Here is a 22911-nt window from a genome sequence, read left to right as displayed (position 1 = left end):
ATTCAATTCAAATTCAAATTGATTCTGCCTAATTTTTAAGGGCTAGGGATCACCAAAGTAGGTTGGGTGGTAGGGCCCCATGGGTGCCAACAACCACCCAACAGCCAAAGGAATAGGGCAAAGGGGTAAAGTTGTAGGAATTTTTATGTGTTGTGGATTCTCTGTTGTGAAATAACTTCTTCATAGGGAATTACCTATGAAGTTAGTTCAAACTGAGAATCCAAACCAAGAAATGAGGGAGATTCTCAGCTAATTGTGAACTAGTGCAAAAGAACCAACCAGTGTGGCAGAGGAACTCAGAGATCTGGCATTGTAGGGACAAAACAGCAACTCAAATCACCAAATCGATTCAAGCTCAAATCTAGGCTGATTTGATTCAACCTCGAATCTGGTCAGTGCCCCCAAGGGTGATTTGATTCTATCTCTGTGTGAAGAGGAAAGCCTGCTATCAACCCCGTACCTCATGCTCCACCTGAGCTGCTCTTCCTATGATACAGCCTTCCTTGTTCATCCATCTTTCCACCCTCCCTCCCTCCATCTCTGATGCACTGCAAATTGTGGTTCCTGGCTCTAGCTCTGGAACAGGTCCCAGTAGCACTCATTGCAGTCAGCATACAAAATTAGGGAAGAGAAAAGGAAAGATGGATGAATGGATAGATTGCTTTGGGATGTGGCTGAAAGAAAGGAGACTGCTTGCTGGCAGCTTTTTTTCGTTGCCCAAGCCCCTTTAAAAGCTTTGAAAGGTGGCCAGGGTGACAAGAAAAGGCTGCCAGCAAGCAGTCACCTTTTCTCAACCTGCACTTCATTTAGGGATGGGTCAAAGGCTCAACCTCGAACCGAACTAGACCCTGTTCGGCTCAAAGTCAGTTCAGGGGTGCCAGGTGCCATTAAATGTTGTTTTTAAAAGTTTGGTTTACTGCTGCCAAGGGCTTGGGGGTGCTGCAGCAGCTGTGGGGGTGCTGCGGCAGCTCCCCCTCCCTCCACCGGCCTCCCACCGAGTCTCCGTGGGCTGTTTCGGCCCTGTTTGTGCACATAGTGACCATTTTGGGGCCAGCGTCCATGCACATGGGCCATTTGTGTGACCCAGGTTGTGACTGGTCATGCAAATGGCCTGTGTGCATGTACAGTGGCCAAAAAATGGCCGCCGTGTACAGAAACAGGGCTGAAACAACCCCAAAGCAGTCTGAACTAGCCCATGGAGACTTGGGGGAAGGCCTGTGGGGGGAGGGGGAGCTGCTGGATTCCACACACACACACACACACCCCTCAGCATCCCCCGAGGCCAACGAATTCCTCGGTAGTAGTAAGTCAATTTTTTTTAAACAAAATTTGATGGTACCTGGCTCCCCTGAATCGGGTCCGAACTGGGCCCCTATTTGGTTGGGCAAAACTGAACATGCCTGGTCCAGTTCGAATCCGGTTTGGATTCAAACCAAACCAGGCAAACCGGTTTTATTCACATCCCTAACTCCATTTAAATGCTTCTGGGGGCAGCGATAGTTCCTCAGGTGCCCAGATACTTTGGGCTACTCCTGAGGATCTTAGTGGTTTGTGTGGATTCTTAGGATTCAATCATCCCCATTTCAGTTCTTTGATCTGTCATGATCTTCTTTCTGGCTTCAGAACTGTCACTTGTTCTCTTTGCCACAATATATCCTTTGTTTATATCTCAAATATATCTCAAAACAATGGTGTTTTGAGAATAAATTAAGAAATAGAACATAGAAGTACTGAGGTGCTGGCAAGGAGGGGCAGATGTGTGTACAAAAAATAAATAGACATCTGAAGAAAGGGTGGATAATTGTAGTTTGTACCTAATTGCTATCACTTGTTAAAAATACTAAGCCACTGTAGAGCCCTTCATCTTCAAAGTACTTTGCAGAAATATTTGGTAATCTTCATGAAATCCATAAGGTTTATGAAAGTATTATTTATAACCTAGCCTGTAATCAGTGCCGTGCTGCTTTTTATCAATGTGCTATTATTTCATCCTTTTTAATCACCAGCAGCCGTGCAGCATTGTGATGCTCTGGTTTTTTTTCTCCCTAGTGCATTCTGGGAATATCTTTACTTGTGCTGAATGCCTGCTTCAGCTTTGATGTTGCTTTTTAAAAAAATGAACTGAGCTCTCTGGCTTCAAGAGAGAGCAAGAGAATGTGTTAAAGATGTGGGACATATGACAGAAGGTATTTCCATACAGCCTCGAAAGCATAGCACTGTGCCATGCCAACAAAGCAGAAAGGCAGGAAGATCTGCATTGGCTTACATATTAACCTGTTATCTCTTCCTCCTGACAGCTGCTTCCTACTGGTAAATTCCAAAGTGGGGGAGGGTATTGGTAGCTGTGCAGTTGTGGAGAGGGAATTGTTGCAGGATTCCCTTGGTGTAGGATAACACATTCTTCCATCAGAACACTTGGCAATAGAAAAAGAACTTGTGTGATTTCAGGCTGCCTTTGCCTCTTTGTATCAGACTTTGAATGGAATATAGGTGGACAAGAAGTACTAACCCCCTACAATTCACACATATTTTCAAATGTCAAGATTTTGTTAGTACACAGTCATATGAAGGATATAAGATGTCCTGTAGTTGATGGGGAATACTGTACTGTCATAATGCTGCATATGAGGTCGTCTAATAAAAATGAAGTACACCCAATTCTGTGAGTGTTTACACCAGCACAGCAATGTGTAGGACCTTGTACTGTCCATCACGTCGCATGCTGGTCAATGGAAGCTTGGTGCAATGGTCTACACTATTTTGCTTATAAGTGCTCAAGAAGGCAGCAGTGGCTGCCTTGGCCCATTTTCCAACCTAGGACGCAGCTTCAGCTGCAGTATTGCAAGCCAGTCTATTTACCCAGCCAAAATGGAACTGGCTGTATAAGATCATGCTGCTCTGCCTTGAGGACCCACTCATTTGTGAGATTAATCCAGCAAAGTGCCATAGTAAATAGCATGTTCATTACCTTACACCTTATGCCATGCTATCAGAAAACAATTTGGTGCAGATGAGAGCACAACCACAAGAGCAGTGTATCTTACTCACACAGTCTTTACATACTCCTGCAAAACCCATGTACTTTGTATGTGATTGAACTATTTCTTCTAATCATTGAGTCACATTTTGGGCAGTCCCTTCTTAAACACACACAGACACACACACACACCCCACATATAGCGACCGAATACTTTAAGATTCAGAGTTTCACTTTCAGAATTTAAATTGGCTTCAGGCAGACAGTCTGTCATGTCTGATTATCAGGTGGTTATTTATTTTAATGGGGCCTTGACTGACAGCAAGGAGTAAGCCATTGAATGTGAACACACTGTGATGAAAAGTTTCTCTAATCACTGTTCTTTGTTAATTGTGCTCCTCCATGTCTCAAGATACATTTAAATCTTAAATTTATTGGCATTTGTGTTCAAGTTGCTAAACAATCTTGTTAATTTTAGGGTCTCCTGAGAACTTAGGGGTAACCTTTAAAAAAGCATTGATTATATTTGAAATTAATTTCTCTTCCTTCCATTTCCCATATTACTTCAATTTTTGACAGTTTCCCCTTTAAAGTAGTGAGCTTAACACTGCTTATTTTACCACATGGAGTCAAAATCTGTGACACTGTAATTAACTAGTACTCTGAAATACTGAAAGCTAATATTAAGAGAAGAATAAATGTGATGCATGTCTAAGATACAAAGATTCAATAATCTCTGATATCTAGGCATTTCGGTATTTAATGAACTTTGCCAGATAATAAGCGGATTAACAAATGCCTAAGAATCATTCACTGAAGAGACTATTTTCTAAAAATAATTCTTTAATATAGCTTGAACCTTTTTACAGATGGCATCTGCTTGTATGCTACATCAATATGCTAAGAAGCAAAGAGCTGTAGCTATGAAGTGCCATAATGCAATTTCACTGAGGTATAGTGTAAGGATGTGCACAGAACCGGTGCGGAGAAATTCAAAGACTGGGGGGGGGATGCACTTACCCCTCCCGCTGCTTCCTCCCAACCTCAGCGCTCCATTGTAAACCGGTCCAGCGGGGCGGCAGTGTACCTCCCTGCCACTCCGTCCCCTCGTTGGGCCGGAAGTAAACGGAAGTGCCCAGCGCACATCAGGCACGTGCATGTCGCACATGCACCCAACGTGCATGTGAGTGAGCACGGTGTGCATGTGAGCGCAACATGCACACGCACGTGCCCGACATGCACACACACCCTGGGTACTTCTGCTTACTCCTGGTCCGACGAGGGGGTAGGGCAACAGGGAGGTACGCTGCTGCCCCTCCAGACCAGTTTACAGTGGAGCACCGGCAGGGGGATAGCGGGGGTGGGGGTGGTGGTAAGTGCACTCTCCCCCATCCTTAAAATCATCCCCCCAGCCTTTGAACCAGCGGAACCGCCAGTCGTCCGGACTGGTTCGGAGGCCCTCCGTGCACATCCCTAGTATAGTGTAAGCCATGAGGCAGGAGTTGCTTTGTTGCTAGAGCAAAACCATGTGACCTACCATTGCATTTAAATGCTTCTGTGTTTGGTTTTTTTGTGTACCTCATGCCATGTAAATTGTGCACTTGGCAAGTAATTGCTTTATTATAAGTTAAAGCAGTGGCTGCCTGGCATCCAGACTAAATTACTCAGGAAATACTGTACATGATGACGTACTTTCAGTGGGACTACTCAGGAGTCATTTAGTCTGGATGTCAGCCAGTGTTGTACCTATTGTGTGGGTTTACATCACTTAATAATTTCATTATGGGATAGCGTTTGCAATGGATAATTTGAGTATGCAGCTGTTAGCCACTGTGGGTAACCTCTAGTCACAGTTGCGTGTGGCTGCTCAGCTTTTTAATAAGAGTAATACTGCTCCTTGTACAATACTACTGTAACCCTATCAATACCCTTGCAAAGCTAGGTCAGTGGGTAAATACCAATGTCCAACTTAGCAGCTAGGAAACATGGAGAAATGTACTTTATTCCTAGATGACCATAACTAGTTTTGTAGTATTCTGTGGTTCCTGTTACTCCAGCCCAGTTACTGACATGTTCTGTTGCTGTGAAGGTATTAGTTCTGCATATTCTCCCATGTATTACCTGAGCATTATATTTCTTTTAACTTGTTCTTTATTCTGCTCCCACAGTCTTAAAAGTTATTCATTCTTGCTGATGATGGTGGCGTTTGCCTAGGTTAAAAAACAAAACATTTTTTAAAATGGATTTGAAATTTCCCCCCAAGACCTTGCCCCCCCACCCCGGGTCACCTTACACATTAAAATCAAGATTAATTGTTTATATGCATATCCCACCCAATTCCTCATCACACAACACAAGGACAAACATGTCAGGAAAATTAAGAAGCAAAAACATACGTGAAAATCTGAACAATTTCAAAAGTTGCAAGTATTCATATTTTTCTTAGTACATACTTAGATGTGTGAAAGCTAAAATCTGTGGAGAAAAGCAGAAAGATGAGCCATTGCTTGAAAGAACTCTCCAGCCATGAAACAATCTAGCTCAGGGAATACCTTCTCTGCTCAGTTTTACGGATTAGCAATACAGATGACACCCCTGTTTCTTCCCCCCTCCCCAGCCACAGGGGAAATGTGAGGCAGTGGAGTGCAGTACAAGCCTTCCTGTGTCTTTAGATTCTTGATACATGCTACTAGTGGTAGGAATCGTGCTTCAGCTGCTTTATTGTTGAAATCTGAGATTGCAGTGCAAAGGGCATGTAATCAGTAGTGTGTTTATGGTTGCCAATGGGGCTGTTTTGGAGTAAATGCTTACATTATTGCAACCCAAGATTGCTTCTTGTCAGAAGTTTGGCACAAAAATACTGGGTTTCCCCCCATCATATACACACACAAGTAGTGAAGACTAGGCAGCATAAAGGGTTGAGAGTAGCTCCTTGTCTAGAGCTCTAGAATGTGCCCCACACTGGCTCTGTGCAGGCACAAACCTATATGTGTGACTGCACAGATAACCACCCAACAATATCAGTTCATGTAAACAGTTTGTATTTTCCTGCTGTTTAACATATCTTGGTTCAATCTAACCGGGAGAAAATTAGGATAAGCATTAGGAAGAAGTTGTGAAATACTGCTTGTGTTTTTTTGAAGTCTCATTTTTAAAATGTACTGGCCAACATCCAGATTAACAAAGCTTGTGCATTAGGAGGCTGTGCAGGAATCAGGCAGAGGCCTGTGCATTATTCCCCCCAGTGCTCTTCCATACCCGCTGCTGCATCAGTGGACAAAATGTCCTCGCTCTGTCTGAACCCTAGAAGTGTCCTGTAAGAGAGAAAACACATCGATGACCCTCAACAAAGTGCTTCCTCTTTCTTACAGACCGCTTCTGAAGCGGGAGAACTGGGAGGTTTCACCCACTGGTGCAGCAGTGCATGCAGAAGAGGGCAGGAGGAGTTGCATGCAACCCTCCATCACATCCCTACCAATGTTCCCTCTAATTTTTTTCATCAGTGAGTAGAATGGGTTTTGTTCTGGGCAGCAGTATCAAGGCAGTGTGCATACATGTGTATTATTATGTGCCACTATAAATACAACACACACACAACACAAATATGGAAGGAAAGAAGTGTATTTTACAATTCTATTGTATTTATAAAATTGCATTTTTACTTTTTTTTGCTTCACATTTAAGTATAATCAAAATAAGGCAAAATCTAAAACAAGGCTTTTAAAAGTTCAGATTTGCAAACTCATTTTCTGTACCTTTAATTAGCTAAATACCAGCAGCAAGGGGGATGCAATACACAACCTCGCTACAGCCAAATGCTTGGCTTTAGATAATGGTACATCTAAATTCTTCAAATGAAGACTTCACCGATATAGGAGGACTTTCTTTCACATAAAATGTCCTGAAGGGTCTTTCCTGAATCTATAGGGGTAATAGCTTCTGTTGGTGACTCGAGTAGCGAAGTGTTTGACCTAACCCCTGCTAACTGGGCAAAGAGGCACCTTTTACCGTAGTGATTCTCTTTATTTAGCAAGGGGAGAGTAACTGGCCCTATCCACCCCCAGCACAGTACTTCCAGTGACTGTTGCTGGTGTTTATCTTACATTTCTTTTTAGAATGTGAGCCCTTTGGGGACACGGAGCCATCTTATTTGTTTGCTGTTTCTCTGTGTAAACCACCCTGAGCCATTTTTTGAAGGGCGGTATAGAAATTGAATTATTATTATTTATTTACACAGTCAGACAGGTGTTATTGACTGGTTTGTTTTATCCAGACATCAAGTCCTTCCCAATGACCTGGGATGGCTGAATTATTGTCAATGTTGTTGCTGTTGTTATAGATATCGTCACAGAATATAGGCTGTTCCCAGTAAAGTTGCTTTTTGTAATTGGCTGATGGTGATTTCTGTGGCCCCTACGGTGTTGAGGTGCTCTTCAAGGTCTTTTGGAACTGCACCCAGGGCGCCAATTACCACTGGGATTATTTTGGTCTTTTTCTGCCACAGCCTTTCAATTTCCATTTGTAGATCTTTGTATTTGGTGATTTTTTCTATTTCTTTTTCTTCTATTCTGCTATCCCCTGGTATTGCTATGTTGGTTATTTTCACTTGTTTTTCTTTCTTCTCAACTACAGTTATATCTGGTGTATTGTGTGGCAGATGTTTGTCTGTCTGTAGTCGGAAGTCCCATAATATTTTTACATCTTCATTTTCTTCAACTTTTTCAATTTTATGGTCCCACCAATTTTTGGCTATAGGTAGCTTGTATTTTTTGCAGATGTTCCAGTGTATCATCCCTGCTACCTTGTGATGCCTTTGTTTGTAGTCAGTCTGTGCGATCTTTTTACAACAGCTGATTAGGTGGTCCACTGTTTCATCTGCTTCTTTACAAAGGCGGCACTTGCTGTTTGTGGTGGATTTTTCAACTTTTGCTCTTATTGCATTTGTTCTTAGTGCCTGTTCTTGTGCAGCCAGTATTAAACCCTCTGTTTCTTTCTTCAAGTTGCCATTCTTAAGCCATTGCCAGGTCTTGGTGATGTCTGATTTTCCACTTATATTGTGCAAATATTGACCATGCAGGAGCTTCTTTTTCTATTTTTCTGCTCGGTTCTTGACTTGTTCTTTCTTGTAGGCCTGTTTTGTTTCATTGGTGTTGAATAGTTTCGCATTATTGACCATTTGAAGTGCATCTTCTTCACTGTCCCTTATGTATTCCTCAAGGCCTCTTTTCTCCTACTGTTTGATGGACTTGCAGCATTCCTCTTCCACCTGAGCTGCGAGGGAGGTAGAGCCTATCGACATCACTGCGGGGGTGCAGAGCATGATTGATGGTCATGGTTTTCCTGGTCTTACGATCTAGCGTCTCTAGCTCTGCCTGGGTCCAGTCTATTATTCCTGCAGTGTATCTGATAACAGGTATAGCCCAGGTGTTTATGGCTTGTATGGTGTTCCCGTCATTGAGTTTGGACCCCTCCTGATGTATTCACTTCCAATTTTTCTTTTAACTTCAGTGTGTGCGATGTTATCAGCCTGGAGAATGCCTAAGTATTTGTACTGTTCTTTCTCTTCCAGGTTCTTGCTGTTGTTTCCATTGGGTAGTTCTATTCCTTCTGTTTTTGTTATTTTTCCTCTGTTCATTATTAATGCAGCACACATGTCTAGTCCAAACTCCATTGCTATATCGCTACTGAATATACGGACAGTGTTTAGCAGTGATTCAATTCCTGACTGGGATTTTCTATACAACTTCAGATCGTCCATGTACAGCAGGTTGATTTGACGATGTTTTAGATGTTTGGTATCTGAGGCCTGTTTTGTTTAGTATTTGTGAAAGTGGGGTCATGGAGATTACAAACAACAGAGGGGATAGTGAGTCCCCTTGGAAAATGCCTCTTCTAATGCTAACCTGTCCAAGTGTCTCGCCATTGATTGTTAACTGTGTACTCCACATGCTCATTGCTTTTTTAAGAAATATCTGAATGTTTTTGCTGACACCAGTTGTTTCTAAACATTTTAGTATCCATGTGTGAGGCAATGAATCGAAGGCTTTCTTGTAGTCAATCCATGCAACACTTAGATTGTTTTTTCTTCTCTTGCAATTTTCTAAAATCATTTTGTCAATCAGCAGCTGGTCTTTTGTGCCTCTGGTGTTCGGGCAATTTCCTTTCTGTTCAACTGGAAGCTGTTTGTTAGTTAATAAGTGTTGCATCACTTCATCTGCTATTATTCCAGTTCATAATTTGAACATGGTTGGCAGACAGGTTATCGGTCTATAATTACTTGGAACTACACCTTTTGCTGGGTCTTTCATGATGAGATGAGTTTTCCCAGTTGTTAGCCATTGTTCAATATCACCTCCTTGCAAAATGTGATTGAACTCTTTTGATAGTTGTTTATGAAGGCTTGTTAGGTGTTTAAGCCAAAAGCCATGCAGTTCATCGTCGCCTGGAGCAGTCCATTTTTTAATTTTCTTTGCTCTTTCACTTATTAATTCTGGTGTTATTATTAGATCTTGCATTTGTTGGTTACATTTTTCAACCTATTTCATCCAGCCTGCTTTTTTAATTATAATTTATTGGATTGTCCCATAATTTCCCCCAGAATTGCACTGTTTCTTCTTTATTTGGTGTTTCTATGTTTCTTGCAGTTTCTCCTTCTATGCTTTGGTAGAAACGTCTCTGATTCGACTGGAATTGGAGATTCTGCCTGTGTTGTGTGATTCTGGCATCATATCTGCTAATCTTCTTTGACACTGCTGTTATTTGCTGCTTTATTATTTCCAGGACTTCTCTAATTTTCCTTGAATCTAGGTGGTATTTTTGGATCAGATACTGTTTGGTGTTTTCATTCTTCAGCTTCTTGTCTTTCATATCTTTCAATTTACTAGCATCTGATCTGAGCCTGGAGATTTTATTTTCTAATCTAATCTTCCATTTAGGTGATGTACTGCTTTCTTTTTTTACAGGTCCATTGATCTTATATCCGAGCTCTTGTGTTGTTATTGTTGCTGTACTGTAAATTAGTTGGTTTGTTTCTTGGAAATCATTGGTTGTTATTTCTGCAAGTGCAGCATTGACATCTTTTAATGCCTGAGTAAGTTGTTTTTTTGGCAACTGTTTTTAGAGCTGGAAGTCGAACCCTGGTGGTTGTTTGGTTCATGTGCTCAGTTATTTTTTGCTTTAGTTCTTGTTGCTTTTCTGTTAAACGGCATTTGGGTTTTTGAGGTGAAGGCAAAGGGGAGGTTGCCTGGTTTTGATTTTGAAACAGTTCAGCAACATTGGCATCCTCTATTTCCAACACCTCCTCCACCTGCACCTGAGCAACTGCTTCAGTTGGTGGTAATTCTTCTTCCATATCTTGAGCCTGTGTTGCTCTTTGCTGTTCTTCCAGCTCAACTCCTGTGAATACTTTATTTCTTATTATGAATCTTCTCTGGTCTGCTAGCCTTTGTTCTGTCATTTCTGTATCTGGATGCTTCTCTTTCCAAATTTGATACATTCTTTTTAAATAACTTCTTCTAGTTGGACTAGACTTGTAATAGCAGATCATTATTTCCTTGTTGGCATTTTTCGTATATTTTTTTCGGTTAAGCGACGTTTCTTCCAGTAACCTTGCAGTCTCCATCCCTGGTTGCTCAACTGAAGATCCTGAGTCCTGTTGCCCACTTGCCACCAGATGTCCAGGGACTCCAGCACCTGGCGCGGTCCTTGTTGACCCGGGCGACGACCGATCCAGTATAGATTTATTAAAGTTGCGTCTCACCATATTGTTGATGGGAGAGGCACTCTTTGTCTGGCTCCTTTGGTGGGACCTGTCCAGTATGGTTGGACCTCTGGCAGAGCTCTCACCTTCCTCAGAGCACGCAAGCCCCACAACCATGCCAAGTTAGTGCCTCACTGCTGGGGGGTTGTTGTTGTTGTTGTTGGAACCTACATGGGTGATCCCCTCAACATACCATCTGGAAACTCCAATGGTACTGAAAGCTGCTTCATTTACAGTACTTAAAGCTGCAGTTCTGTGCACACATACTTGGGAGAAAGCCCCCTTAAAGCTACTCTTAACCAACCTTTAGTCTGTGATTCCAGTCATTAGTTTCCAAAGGGATAAAGAACATGACTTTCAGGCAGCCTTGAGCACTATGATCATTTAAAGGAGAGCAAGAATCAAGAAATTATGGCTAAGTTCAGATTGGTTTCCACCCTGAACTGGAAGTTTCTCTTGAGGTTTTACAGCTGGAAAGAAAAACCCCATTTGTCAGCCCGAGTTGAAAAGTGAAGAAGCTGACTTCTGCTTCCCTTAAACCACCCTCCCTTTAACACCACCTCTTTTGATCCAAGGGGGTGTGCACAGTAGTGGTTAGAGCACTCTTGCCTCTTTCTCTCCAGCCTGGCCCTTCACTCACCCCACAGCGCTCCCACAGTCCTCTCCTCCGTTCTCCTTCCCAGCAAATTTTGACACTCCAACAAGCAAGTTCAAAGATAAAAACAGGGACACAAGTGAAAGCGAGAGACAGGGTGAGACAGAAGTGAGTTCCTGCTCTCTCCAGTTGCTGCTCTTCAAATGGTGGCAATTCTCCCTCTCATGAAAGAGCCTATTAGTAATACCCGATATTTTCCAGAGCTACCCTTTGTCTCCCGAGAAGACCTCTGGAAGATTGCTTGTGAGCGTCTGTGGTGCCTACCTTGTAAGATCTCTCCTGCCCAGGCTTGGGGAGGGGTGTAGCACTGCAAGCCTCTTGCCAAGGCCGGAGCAGGAGAACTGGTTCTCTTATTTGCATGAGAAAGCTGATTTCCCCGCTCTGGCCACAGCAAGATCTAATGCAGTGGTTGAAGGGAAAGGCTGCCAGCACTTTCAGCAGGCACTGGAGCACAGCGCGAGACTGCATGGCTGCTGGAATCCTCTAAGCAGGGGGCTGGGTTTTTGTGCGCAGGCATGCAGCTGCATGCCTTGGAGGGAATGCCGTTCCCCACAGAGGCTGGTAATGTATGTTCTTTTATTAGGATGTCAGCCTAATCCATGTCGGTATCCATTTATTTCTTTTTTAAATAAGAAAATTTTACTGCATCATGTTGTGTTTACCTTTTGTAAAAATTATAGACACGCTACAGATGGGAAAGATGATCTCAGTCAAACTACTGCTATCTACTTCATGATATTGTGACTGTTGGCAAGAGCACGGAATGCAAATTCTGAATATAGTGTAATCAAGAATCAATAGAAAAACCCTACTGTGCTCGGAAAACCTACTGAATTGCAATGTGCATGTGTATATCTCTGTTGTGATTAAGTGTTCAAGAAATGGTATGACTACACTTGGATGAGTTCTGAATTTTATTTCCTATTATATGTTACAAAGAATTGATGCAGACATCACAGTATATGATGAATGCAGTGGAATGAGAGTGGTTAAGTATATGAGGGAGAGCCCACAGTAGCAGCCTTTCAAATTTGTTTGAGAAAAGATTGCTCATTTAGCTTGTTTGCAGCACATGGTAGAAAGGCATTTCTGTTTGTGTCTGGAATGTGGGATACAGTACCGTCAATTGGATGTCCAGAATTGCCAGACACTCCACTGCTAATGTGAACTCAGAGCTGAGCAAATTGATCTCTCAGAAATTATTCTGGAATTTGCTACCACAAGGCTGCTTGCTTAAATAGATGGCTGTTTAAAGGCTAGGCAAATTAGTGGAGGACAGTGACTTAGCCATGATAAATCTCCTTGTGCATAGGTGCCATATCACTGAGTACAGTACTAGAAGCTGAGCACTAGCTGGATAGCCATCACTTTTCTGTCATTCGTTTTGAAAGGCTAGAGGCATCTGAGTAGCCACTGTTGGAAACAGAACGGTGGACTTAATGGATGTTGATTGATTCAGCAAAACTACTTGTATGTTAACAGATTAAAAAGTGGTATATAGATCTGTAGTAGTAGTAGATATGCAGCACTGCATACTTAATGTTGAACAATTAATACAACAGAACATTCCAGAGGGTTTGCTTTGGATAATTTATTGTGAGAGGGGAGCAAGATTCCAATCAGTGATCCGGGCCACAGACAAAAAACCTCTGCTACCTTTTTAAGATGGAGACATAATCGACATACTTCGCAGAACAATCTAATTGCCAGCCCAGAATGTAAACATCATTTTAAAGTCCACAAATGAGGCAAAGAGAGATTGAGTGTGTGATATTCGTTGAGTTGAGGTCAGAACTATCATTATTATCCCTTCTTAAGAATCATTTTTCACATGATTTGAAACCTCTATATCTTATCTGTGAAAGCCAAAGATAAGCTATCCTACTAGGTTGGGTGTTTGAGCTCTTTGTTATATAGCATCTGAGTACTGTGTGATAAACATGGTGGCTTGATTTGCTCTCAGCTCCTTGTTGCATCCTGGCTTCTAGAAGGCTTCAGGTTGAGCATGGCAACAAATCAGGGTATCATGGCTCTCGCTCAATAAATTGCCTTTCGTCCATGATCTTTCTGTGTTTGCGAAATAGATGGTGATCCTTGGTTTCTTTTTCTTCCAACAGAAGTTGAAGGAGTATCTGGAAGGGAGAAACCTCATCACCAAGCTTCAGGCCAAGCATGACCTCCTTCAGAAGACTCTGGGAGAAAGTAAGACTGGGAATCACTTGTCATTGTAACAGCCCATCCCTTGTAATTACTGAATTAGGCAGCTGACTGAGCATAACGGTCCTGGATTATCAATGCTAAATGGACACAGTCATGTTTTATGAATTTATTATTCCATCTCTGCAGCTTTGCTTAAATAATGGTGAAAGGGAACTGCTTAATGAGCCAATAATGTGCATCATCTATTTGTTTAAATGAAGCATATGCCCTTTTATCCCCCTCCCCACTAATACTTCTACAGACTCAAATTGGGGTAATTCTTGTAATTAGTTTTCTCCTGGCATGTAAATGTTCTATCATTTAAGGAGGTTCTTTCATTGGATTAGTTTGCTTTTCATCTACATGAGGACTTTTGAGAGCAATTTGGGATAACAGGATGTTTATAGGTAGAATTGGAAGTGTAATTTGGAGTGCACAGCCCGTTGGAATTTTGCTGAATTGGATAGACCATTAGCAATTTGAGCTGAAATTCTTCATTACTTGACACAAATGTTGAATCAAGTTGCCACCAGTAACTGAGCCCCCATGAAAAACTCATATGTCTGGCATACTGTAAAAGACAAGGCTTGATAATCCAAAATAGACACAATAGAATTCTCCATTCATATAACAGCAAGGACCAGCTCCTACTGGCAAGTCTGTGCTGATCTGCTTTTCATTTATAAAATTGAGATATTTCTGAACAAGAGCTAAAACAGTAGATTAACTCTGAATTGCAATATGTAGTAGATACTGTTTCCTTTGCCAAAATTTCCTTTGATTCCTGTGAAAACTGCTTTTGAACCATGTGGCTGAATCCCTCTGGCCCAGAATTGGCTGCTTTTTAGCAGAACTTTATACTGGTACAGTGACCTGACATTTATATTTCTTCAGAGTACTCTGCATCTGCGAACATTGATGTGAATGGTTTGGAAATTGCTTTGTGTTCTGGATCCACAAATGTATGAGATGAAACTATTGATTATTTTTTAATTTGACTTTGTTCCACAAAAAGTGAGAGGAAGTGATTGACACATTTTTCCAAGTTTCCTGACAAAAAGAAATAATTCAGCTATCATACAAAGGAAAAACATCAGGAAGACTGTATCCCATGTGTGTACTGCATCCTATCCATGTGTGTGTCCTCTGAATATCTCCATATAACACTCAAGCTGCCCCTGTGACAAATCACATTCCTGGATCATTGCTGACTTTTGCATTCCAGTGCATGGCTCCTCTTAACCTGCCTGCCCGCTTAAACTACTACTACTACTTATTATTATTATTATTATTATTATTATTATTATTGCATTTATATCCCTCTCTTCCTCCAAGGAGCCCGGAGCAGTGTACTACATACTTAAGTTTCTCTTTCACAACAACCCTGTGAAGTAGGTTAGGCTGAGAGAGAAGTGACTGGCCCAGAGTCACCCAGCTAGTTTTATGGCTGAATGGGGATTTGAACTCGGGTCTCCCCGGTCCTAGTCCAGCACTCTAACCACTACACCATGCTGGCTCTACAGTGATTCTCTGCTGAGAGAGGAAAGCTGAATGTATTTTTATCTAGAAAGTCAAGAGTCAGAAGATCCTCTTTGCTTTTGCCTGCTTTGTAATGCTTGAACCTCTGAGGATTGGCTAAGGACTGGGTTGCAAAGGTCATAGGACATGTCAAACCTGGAGCCTTTTTTTTTTTTAACCATGTAGATGCAGTTTTCTATGAGGACAAAGGAAGGTAGAACAATATATTATCCTCTAGCCCAAAACCATGGTCTACTAAAAAATTTCAGAGATTTTGTGTGTTAATCCTACAGATTATGTTACTGAACTGAAGAGTGAGTGAAATCTTTTTCAGTTTTTGCATCGTTTCCTTGGGAAATTATGCTGCACAAAGTATGACTGGTTGTCTAACTTTGGAGAAATTCAGGATTGCTTTGTGCTCCTCCCACTTCCCTTTAAGGTGATATTTGACCCCTCTTGCAAATTACTTTAATCTGAAGATGACAAGTTCTGTTAATAAAAAGTACCAGCAGGCCTTTCTATCTGCGAGTAATTATTTCCCTGCCTTTAGTTTGCATTTATCACTGTTAGAGCCCTTTGATGTTGCCACGGTCATGTAATTTATATGTACGAATATTCTGTGATGGAAATGGGACAGATGGTAAGAAACTCTGGCTTGGAATAATGTTGTTATAAATTATGCACCATTCTGGGTAAATGAGGTTTATGCTGGGAGGAGGAAAGTGACTGTTCAAAATGTGTTATTTATTTTCCATGATCAACAATTAGCTGCATCCCCATCACTCACTTTGTAATCTTGAGCTGTCATGCCAAATCCATGGCTGATTCAGATGACAAAATTCCAGTGGCGGAATCAGTTTAAAATCTGTCTCCGCTCCAATATGTGCCAAATAACTACTGTGTCTTTATTCTTCTAACCATACTATTTTTAAATATTGCCTGTATCGGCACCATGCATAGTGGTTTGCCTTTCCTTCCAAGCCAAAAAAAGGTTAGCGGAATGACTTTTTAAATAAATATGATTGTGGAAAACATCGTTAAAACCATGACTCCTGAAATAGATGCAGTGCTAGCATGTTGTGCCTGTAGGCTAACAAATCTGTGAATGTTTTCAATCTCTCTAAGAAGCTACATAAAATACAATTTCTTTTCCCTACCAGTTCTCTGGGGAAGCAGGCAGAGGGAGAAATGGCCCAGCTCTCCTTGGCAGTGGAAGTCAACAATTAGTGTGTCTATTGCAGACCAATTTTCAAAAACAATGCTTTCCAAAGAAAGAGTCCTCAGGCAGCTTGAAGCTGTTTTGTGCATTTCCTGGTCAGCCACTGGGGAGCCTTGCCAACAGGGGTGGGCTGTCCTGCTCTAAATAACAGCAGTGAAGGGGGGAAGCAGCTGCTGTGTGTAACACCTTTTTAAAAAGTTTCTCTTAACCCCCTCTTCTTGCCAGTTGGGATTGGAGTTGTTTTTTCCTCCACCAGCTTTTAAAAATATATATATTTATTTTTTTCTCTTAACAGGTCAAAGGACTGACTGCTCTCTTGCCAGGTAGGTGTGGCTTCAAACAGCTTTGTTGTTTCAATGTCTTCCATTAACCAAAACAGTCCTTTTTCTTGCAGACAGAATATGAGCTAATGCACCTGTAAACTCTTCCCCATTTGATGGCAGGGCTCATATTGTTCAGTGTGATTTATAAAAGCCTCAGTGCTTGGAAATGTAAGCACCTTCACTTGCATTTAAAAGCTTTTTGAGCAGCCTCCCACAATTTTCTTAAAGCAAGAAAATGTGACAGCTTGTAAAGAACAAACCAGATTACTGGTCTGCAATACAGTGAAGTCTAAGAGTTTCTGGTGTGTGCTGTCTACATATAGTATGTAACCATGGTTTCCCCTTTGCATTTGAATCAGGCCATCGAATTTCAGCAATTGGGTCTACATGGGGGAATTTGGATGGACTAGGATTACTAACATTTCTATAATTTGCGTTCTGCTGTCCAACTTCAATGCTAAAAAATCTAGCAGGGTTAGATTTTATCCAGATAATGAGGTTGCCACCACAACCAGGAACAAGTTTATTTTATTTTATTTTATTTTATTTTATTTATGTTTACATTTATATTCTGCTCTTCCTCCAAGGAGCCCAGAGTGGTGTACTACATACAGTACTTAAGTTTATCCTCACAACAACCCTGTGAAGTCAGTTAGGCTGAGAGAAAAGTGACTGGCCCAGAGTCATCCAGCTAGTCTCATGGCTGAATAGGGATTTGAACTTGGGTCTCCCCAGTCCTAGTTCAGCACTCTAACCACTACACCATGCTGGCTCCTACAAGTTGTTGTAGTTGTTCTCCATCCTTCTAAAGCAGGCAGACATCCCCTTCCCCACTCCGAATCATCACTGTGGTGGGCAATAGCAGGGAAATGTGAACCAACACACATATCTGTTCCTAAATGATAGGGGGCAGGGAGGACGACACAGAGCTCTGTTGTAAGCATAACATCTTGGTCCACCGTAATATGTTAGGAAAGAGAAAGTGTATGCTTATTGCCTAATATGTAGCAATGAGTGTCTTCATTTTTTTCTGGCTGTGTCCAGCTGGATTTATCCCTGTCATGAGGGATGAAAGGCAAACAAATACTTGAAGTGCTTTTTTGATTGTTTAATGGGGGAGGGGAGGATCATTCACATGCGGGTTCTCTTTCACTTTGCCCTGTTGACCTCATCTGGTCTGACATGGAATTGGATTGCAGCAGTGGAGAGAATAAATGTTTTGTTATAACTGGGCCCAGCATCAATCATGCTATCATAAATGTCACTGCATATGTGAAAATAATAATAGAAAAAAATCACTTTTGATGGGGCCTTATGGAAAAAGTTACAAATCTCCAAATTGCCTTTCTCTGTTGGTCTCAACAAGTCAAGACATGTGCAAGTACGTGTGTATGTGCATATGGGTGCTTCTGTCTTTCCATGGCTGCTTTTCTAACAAAGGAAGGGTGATTATTCCGGATCTGCAGTCATCACTTCATTTTACATTCTTTGTAGCAAAGCAGAGCTGACAGGTCCTAATTAGGGTCTGACATCTGTAATAATAAAATATTAGTCATCATGGAACAGTATCAAATATTGGAGTATCATTTAGGCTAATGGTTTAAAATATATTACATTGCCTGTGAAAGGAATCTGTCTATTTGGATTCTCATTCTTGTAGTTTGCTGTTAAATGATTTGGTGTGTGCGTTTTAAGAACTCCACAAAATTAATGGTGTAATTGTGATTTTTAAGCACAAGCAAGATGCCTTGTCTTGCAGATGTAGCAGCCATCTGTCCTGGCAGGGAGTTGGGTTTTATGATCCAAAGACTTGTATCTCCTGCGGTTCGTTTTGCAGAACAGAAAAGGTTGCATCAGAAGCAAAAGCCAGAACCAATCCAAAGACTATTAGAGCTCATTTGAAGCTTCATTCAAGGGTGAAGAGGGTGCTCCCACAGAACAGGTGGGCTCTTGCACACTTTGCAAAATCCACCTCAGATGAGCTGAGCACAGTGGTAGTCAAAGTCTATTTTTTGACACATGGTGGTGGTTTTTATTCATTTATGCATTTACAAATATTTATGTACCACTTTTCAACAAAAACAAAAGTTCCCCAAGCAATTTACATAGCAAAAGGAATTAAAACATTCCCTATCCCAAAAAGGCTCACAATCTAGAAAGAAATCCAAGGGAAATGCAAGGCAACCAGCAACAGCCACTGAGATGAATGCTTGCTGTCCCCCTGCTAAGTATTAAGTATATTGACTCCAGAGAAAGCCCCCTTGAGAGTAATGGAATTCATAGTCCCCTCTGACTGAGCCACTCCAGAGGTAGTTCTTTCCGTACCATCAATCGTACCAGTTCTAGCTGTAATCCCACAAATTCCCAGGAAGTTTCATCCAAATGGATGAGCAAATACCAGATTTCCTCCTTTTCTCCTTTGTCCTCCATAAATCATCTTGACTTTTGGATCAACAGCAGATGCAGCTGTACCATAAGAAAGCAGGTAATATAGACTTTATACAATCACCAAAGATTCACTGAGGTTATGTGGAAAGAACATCCCAGCACTCCTTAATCATGTGAGTCAAGAGGGGACTATAAACTGTTATTGTCCTTAATGGGACTTCTGTGGAGTCCTCAGGACAACTACCATTACTGGTGTTCAGCATATGTTCTAGCTTTTCTCTCTGTGCCTCTTCTCCTCAACCCTTGCTGGCTGGGAAGTGACGGCTTATTCCATCTGCTAACATTTCTATCAAGGTCACATCTGACAAGTTGTGGCACTGGAAATAATAGAATGTATGGTAGTCAAGTTACAACTTTACACTTTTTCAAGGCTGTTCCTGTAACAGTGAATTGTCTATGTATGTGGTTTAATTGTACCCAGCTCCATATTATAGTACCTTGCACCTTCAATGAATGAAAGAACCTCAGCCCTCGAATTTAATCATTACAAGATCTATTTATAGATAAATACCACAAAACATCTCCACCCCTGCCTTACACACAGTAGTAGAGGCTTGGCAAAAATTATAAACGGCCACTCTATCCTCTTTGGATCATGTGCTAATATCTGAGAACACAAACAGTAATCATGAGACCGTTTGTAATTGTGAGCTTATTTCAGTGTGGTTTAATTTGTCTGTCATGTTCCTTTTGTTGAGCACGATTTAATAAAGAGCCATTAATAGGTTTATATTAATCGTGGTGAGAAAACCAATTTGCATTTTTCTCTCCCTTGTGGCTCTAAATCACCCAACAATACACCTATTTTAGCTTGATGCTGCCTGTAAATTATCACTAACTGACACTAGAATGATGGAGTTTTATAATGGATTTCTGTACAATTGGAAGTAAAAGGTTAAGTATAGCCTGATGTTAGCAATAAGCTCTGCAATGCCCATTTGGGAATAACAATGCTTTTATTTTAGATCATTTAATGTTTCTAAAAGCCCTGGTTGGGAATAAATCAGTGGAATTATTTCCTGTTTCTGGCTCCTCCCCACTCTTGCAAAGAATCATTCCTATACTAAGTGAGCTGGTGTTTGAATTGTAAATGATTGTCTTAACACACACCTGTGTTTTCCCCTCCTTTTCTCCCTTGTCTTCCATCAATGATGGCTCATCTTGACTTTTGGATCAACAGCAGGCGCAGCTCGACTATAAGGAAGCAGGTAATACAGACTTTTTTTACAATTGCCAAAGATTCACTGAGGTTATTTGAATGATTGCCAGATATTGTTGGATTGTAATCTTGACAATAGTTACTAGTCTATTAGAGATGTGGGGTGAAAACCTTTTTGACAATTTCCCCATTCTTAACTTTTCCAGAGGAAAGTTTTCAATTTCCAAAATTCCTTTGGCTGACATCCAGACTAGCATTATGCACGTGCAGCAGTGTGAGTTCCAGACTACCGCTGTACTGTCTCTTGAGCTGACGAAGAGGGGATTTTTGCCAGTCTTTCCTTCCCACTGAGGTCCACTTTGTGTCACCCAAATATGTCTCAGAGGGTTGCATATCGAATATTTCAGTTCAGCTTCTTGGCTACTTGAAAAACCTTTGAGATGTAGTGTGTGAAATTAATATGATGGAGGGTTTTGGTTTTTTGTAACTGTATAAATAACATAACATGCCCAATCAGATCATAATTTATTCAGGGCATCAGGAAATGTTTTAAATTTAGTATTGAAGTATTTTTAAATTAAAAGCAGGGGGATGGGCAGGGGGATCCAGGGGGGAAAATTGCAGAAAGCCCACATCTCTGTAGTCCATAGTATTTCACGGTGGGTTGGGGGGACTTAAAGACTTATTCCAGATTACCTGGGTCTAATCCATACACCTGGCAAATGCAGGCTTTAAAATGATCTCTAGACTAATCTTATGGTTGCCTTCCACCAAAACAGCTGTATAATGACTTACTAGTTCAAGAAAAAAACTAAGCCAACTTTATTTTTGTTTGGTAATGTGCTAAGCAAATAATATCACCAAATAATAAGTCACCAAACCTCTCTATATTTGACAAAGAATGACTTATGATTTCCCTCTCCTGCTTTGTTTTCCCTTTCTTCCTTTTCCCTGAACCATACTAATTTGTCCCTTTAAAAAGATTTGTGATGTTTGGTAGATGAAGATTTCCATTAAAGACTCAGCACTGATTAATTTGCCAGTAAATCGGGGCACGGAGTTTCCATAGACTGACTGCAGTATTGAATGGGTAGGCATGTGATGGGTGTGGCTATAATTGAGTGGATGGGTTCGAAGTACCTGGGGCCCTCCGCTCCTGAGGGGCCCCCAACTCCACTCCTCCCTATTTTCTTCATTATCTCCCTCCCTCTCCCCTAGCTATGCTCCTGGTATATGATTATTAGTCACTAAACAAGTGCCTGTGGAAAGGTGTAGAGAGTAGGGCAGCTAGAAGTAGTGCAGTCAGGTAGTTGGGGTACACAGCAAGTGGATGGTACTACCCTGTGATCATCAGTTGTGCATAGTGCTAAACCCCTAAAGAGAGAAGGGATCAAAGCCTAGGCAAAGAAGGCCCTGGGCAGGATCATCTGCTATCTCCCTAAAACTGCCCATGAGTGCCCTGCATTGTAGGGTTAGTCTCTTTTCTTTTGCTCAGTCAAGACATAGTGTAAAACATTTCTCTTGTAACATGGAAAATTCTTAACCATCTCTTTTGCGTGTGTGTGTGTGTGTGTGTGTGTGTATGTACCCTCCCCTTTTCTTTTACTGGCTAGAATCTGAGTTTGAACCTACTGCCCTCTAATGGCTGTGGACTGCATAAACCAAATATCTAATTACTGTTATGATAGCTTTTTATCTTGCACAACTAGCTTCAGTTTACTGTAACTGTGTTTTCTTGTGCTGTTGGCTGCTGCTTTCTTTCCTTCCCACTGTGTTAGGATTTTTGGTAAGTGTACACATTTGCTTTAGTAATTAAGAGAAATGCCAAGATCTCTTATGTCCTTAGTGGATGACTGCTGGCATTGTAATTTTTGACACACTAATAGGGGAACTAGATCATATCGTCATGGGACAGGGAGGAACTGACATTTTTTTTCCTCAAGACCAGTTCGGATTTGAAACTTCACTTCAGTCACTTGATCTTGTTGTTTTTATTAACTTCAAGCATACAGGACTCTGTATCTTAATTTAATTTGGCCAGAAAATTTAGGCTGTTTCTATTTGGAAGTCAGTTCTATATCAGGATAACCAGATCCATGTGTCTTTTACTGATGACAGAGCTGGCAGTTTGCTTTACATCTTTCTTTGCCATTGAAGAAATTAGAGAAAAAATATTTATGCCCTGATATGTTTTAAATAATATATGTGAAAATCCAATATGCTGTTTTCCTGCAAACCCAGTTCCTTGTTGCATCCAAGTGAGTTTGCTTTCATCTTCATGTGCTGTGAAGCATTTTTTTCTTTTCATTTTTTGCCCTTGGAGTGAAATGAAAGGTTTTTTAGGGCCTTTGATTTTCTTTATTTTGTATACATAATATGCACACTAGGGAAATGGTAGCAGAAAGGTTTGCCGTGATTTGTATAGTTCCCTCACCCTTCCAGGCTGTACAAATTAGATGCTTTTAAAAAAATTCTAAGTGCCCTTATAGAGAAAATGTGTTTCCTTATGCTTTTGAAAAGGACTCTGAATAAAGAGAGTTCAGCATCAGCATGATGGTAACTCATAGGTCCATTCACAGAAACCTCATAGTAAACATTCTATTTGCATTGGATTTCTCTCAGTGCAGTACTTTGTGGCTTCAGAATCCTATATA

The 22911-nt window shown here is 41.1% G+C and overlaps 1 protein-coding gene across 6 annotated transcripts in view; it reads left to right on the top strand.

Moving 5' to 3' along the window:
- The window catches only part of SRGAP2 (SLIT-ROBO Rho GTPase activating protein 2), a 320834-nt gene that overhangs the window by 238346 nt on the left and 59577 nt on the right, over positions 1 to 22911 (top strand). For 4 of the 6 annotated variants that reach the window (XM_053245714.1, XM_053245710.1, XM_053245711.1 and 1 more), the window contains 4 exons: positions 13509 to 13593; positions 16623 to 16650; positions 18488 to 18592; positions 20279 to 20306. In XM_053245714.1, coding sequence (XP_053101689.1) covers positions 13509 to 13593; positions 16623 to 16650; positions 18488 to 18592; positions 20279 to 20306 — 246 coding nt within the window. The remainder of the gene's footprint in view (positions 1 to 13508; positions 13594 to 16622; positions 16651 to 18487; positions 18593 to 20278; positions 20307 to 22911) is intronic. The other 2 variants (XM_053245713.1, XM_053245712.1) reach the window with 1 other exon arrangement.

This window comes from Hemicordylus capensis, chromosome 4, assembly GCF_027244095.1.
Source record: "Hemicordylus capensis ecotype Gifberg chromosome 4, rHemCap1.1.pri, whole genome shotgun sequence".
Lineage (NCBI taxonomy): Eukaryota > Metazoa > Chordata > Lepidosauria > Squamata > Cordylidae > Hemicordylus > Hemicordylus capensis.
This window is presented reverse-complemented; position numbering and strand designations above follow the sequence as displayed.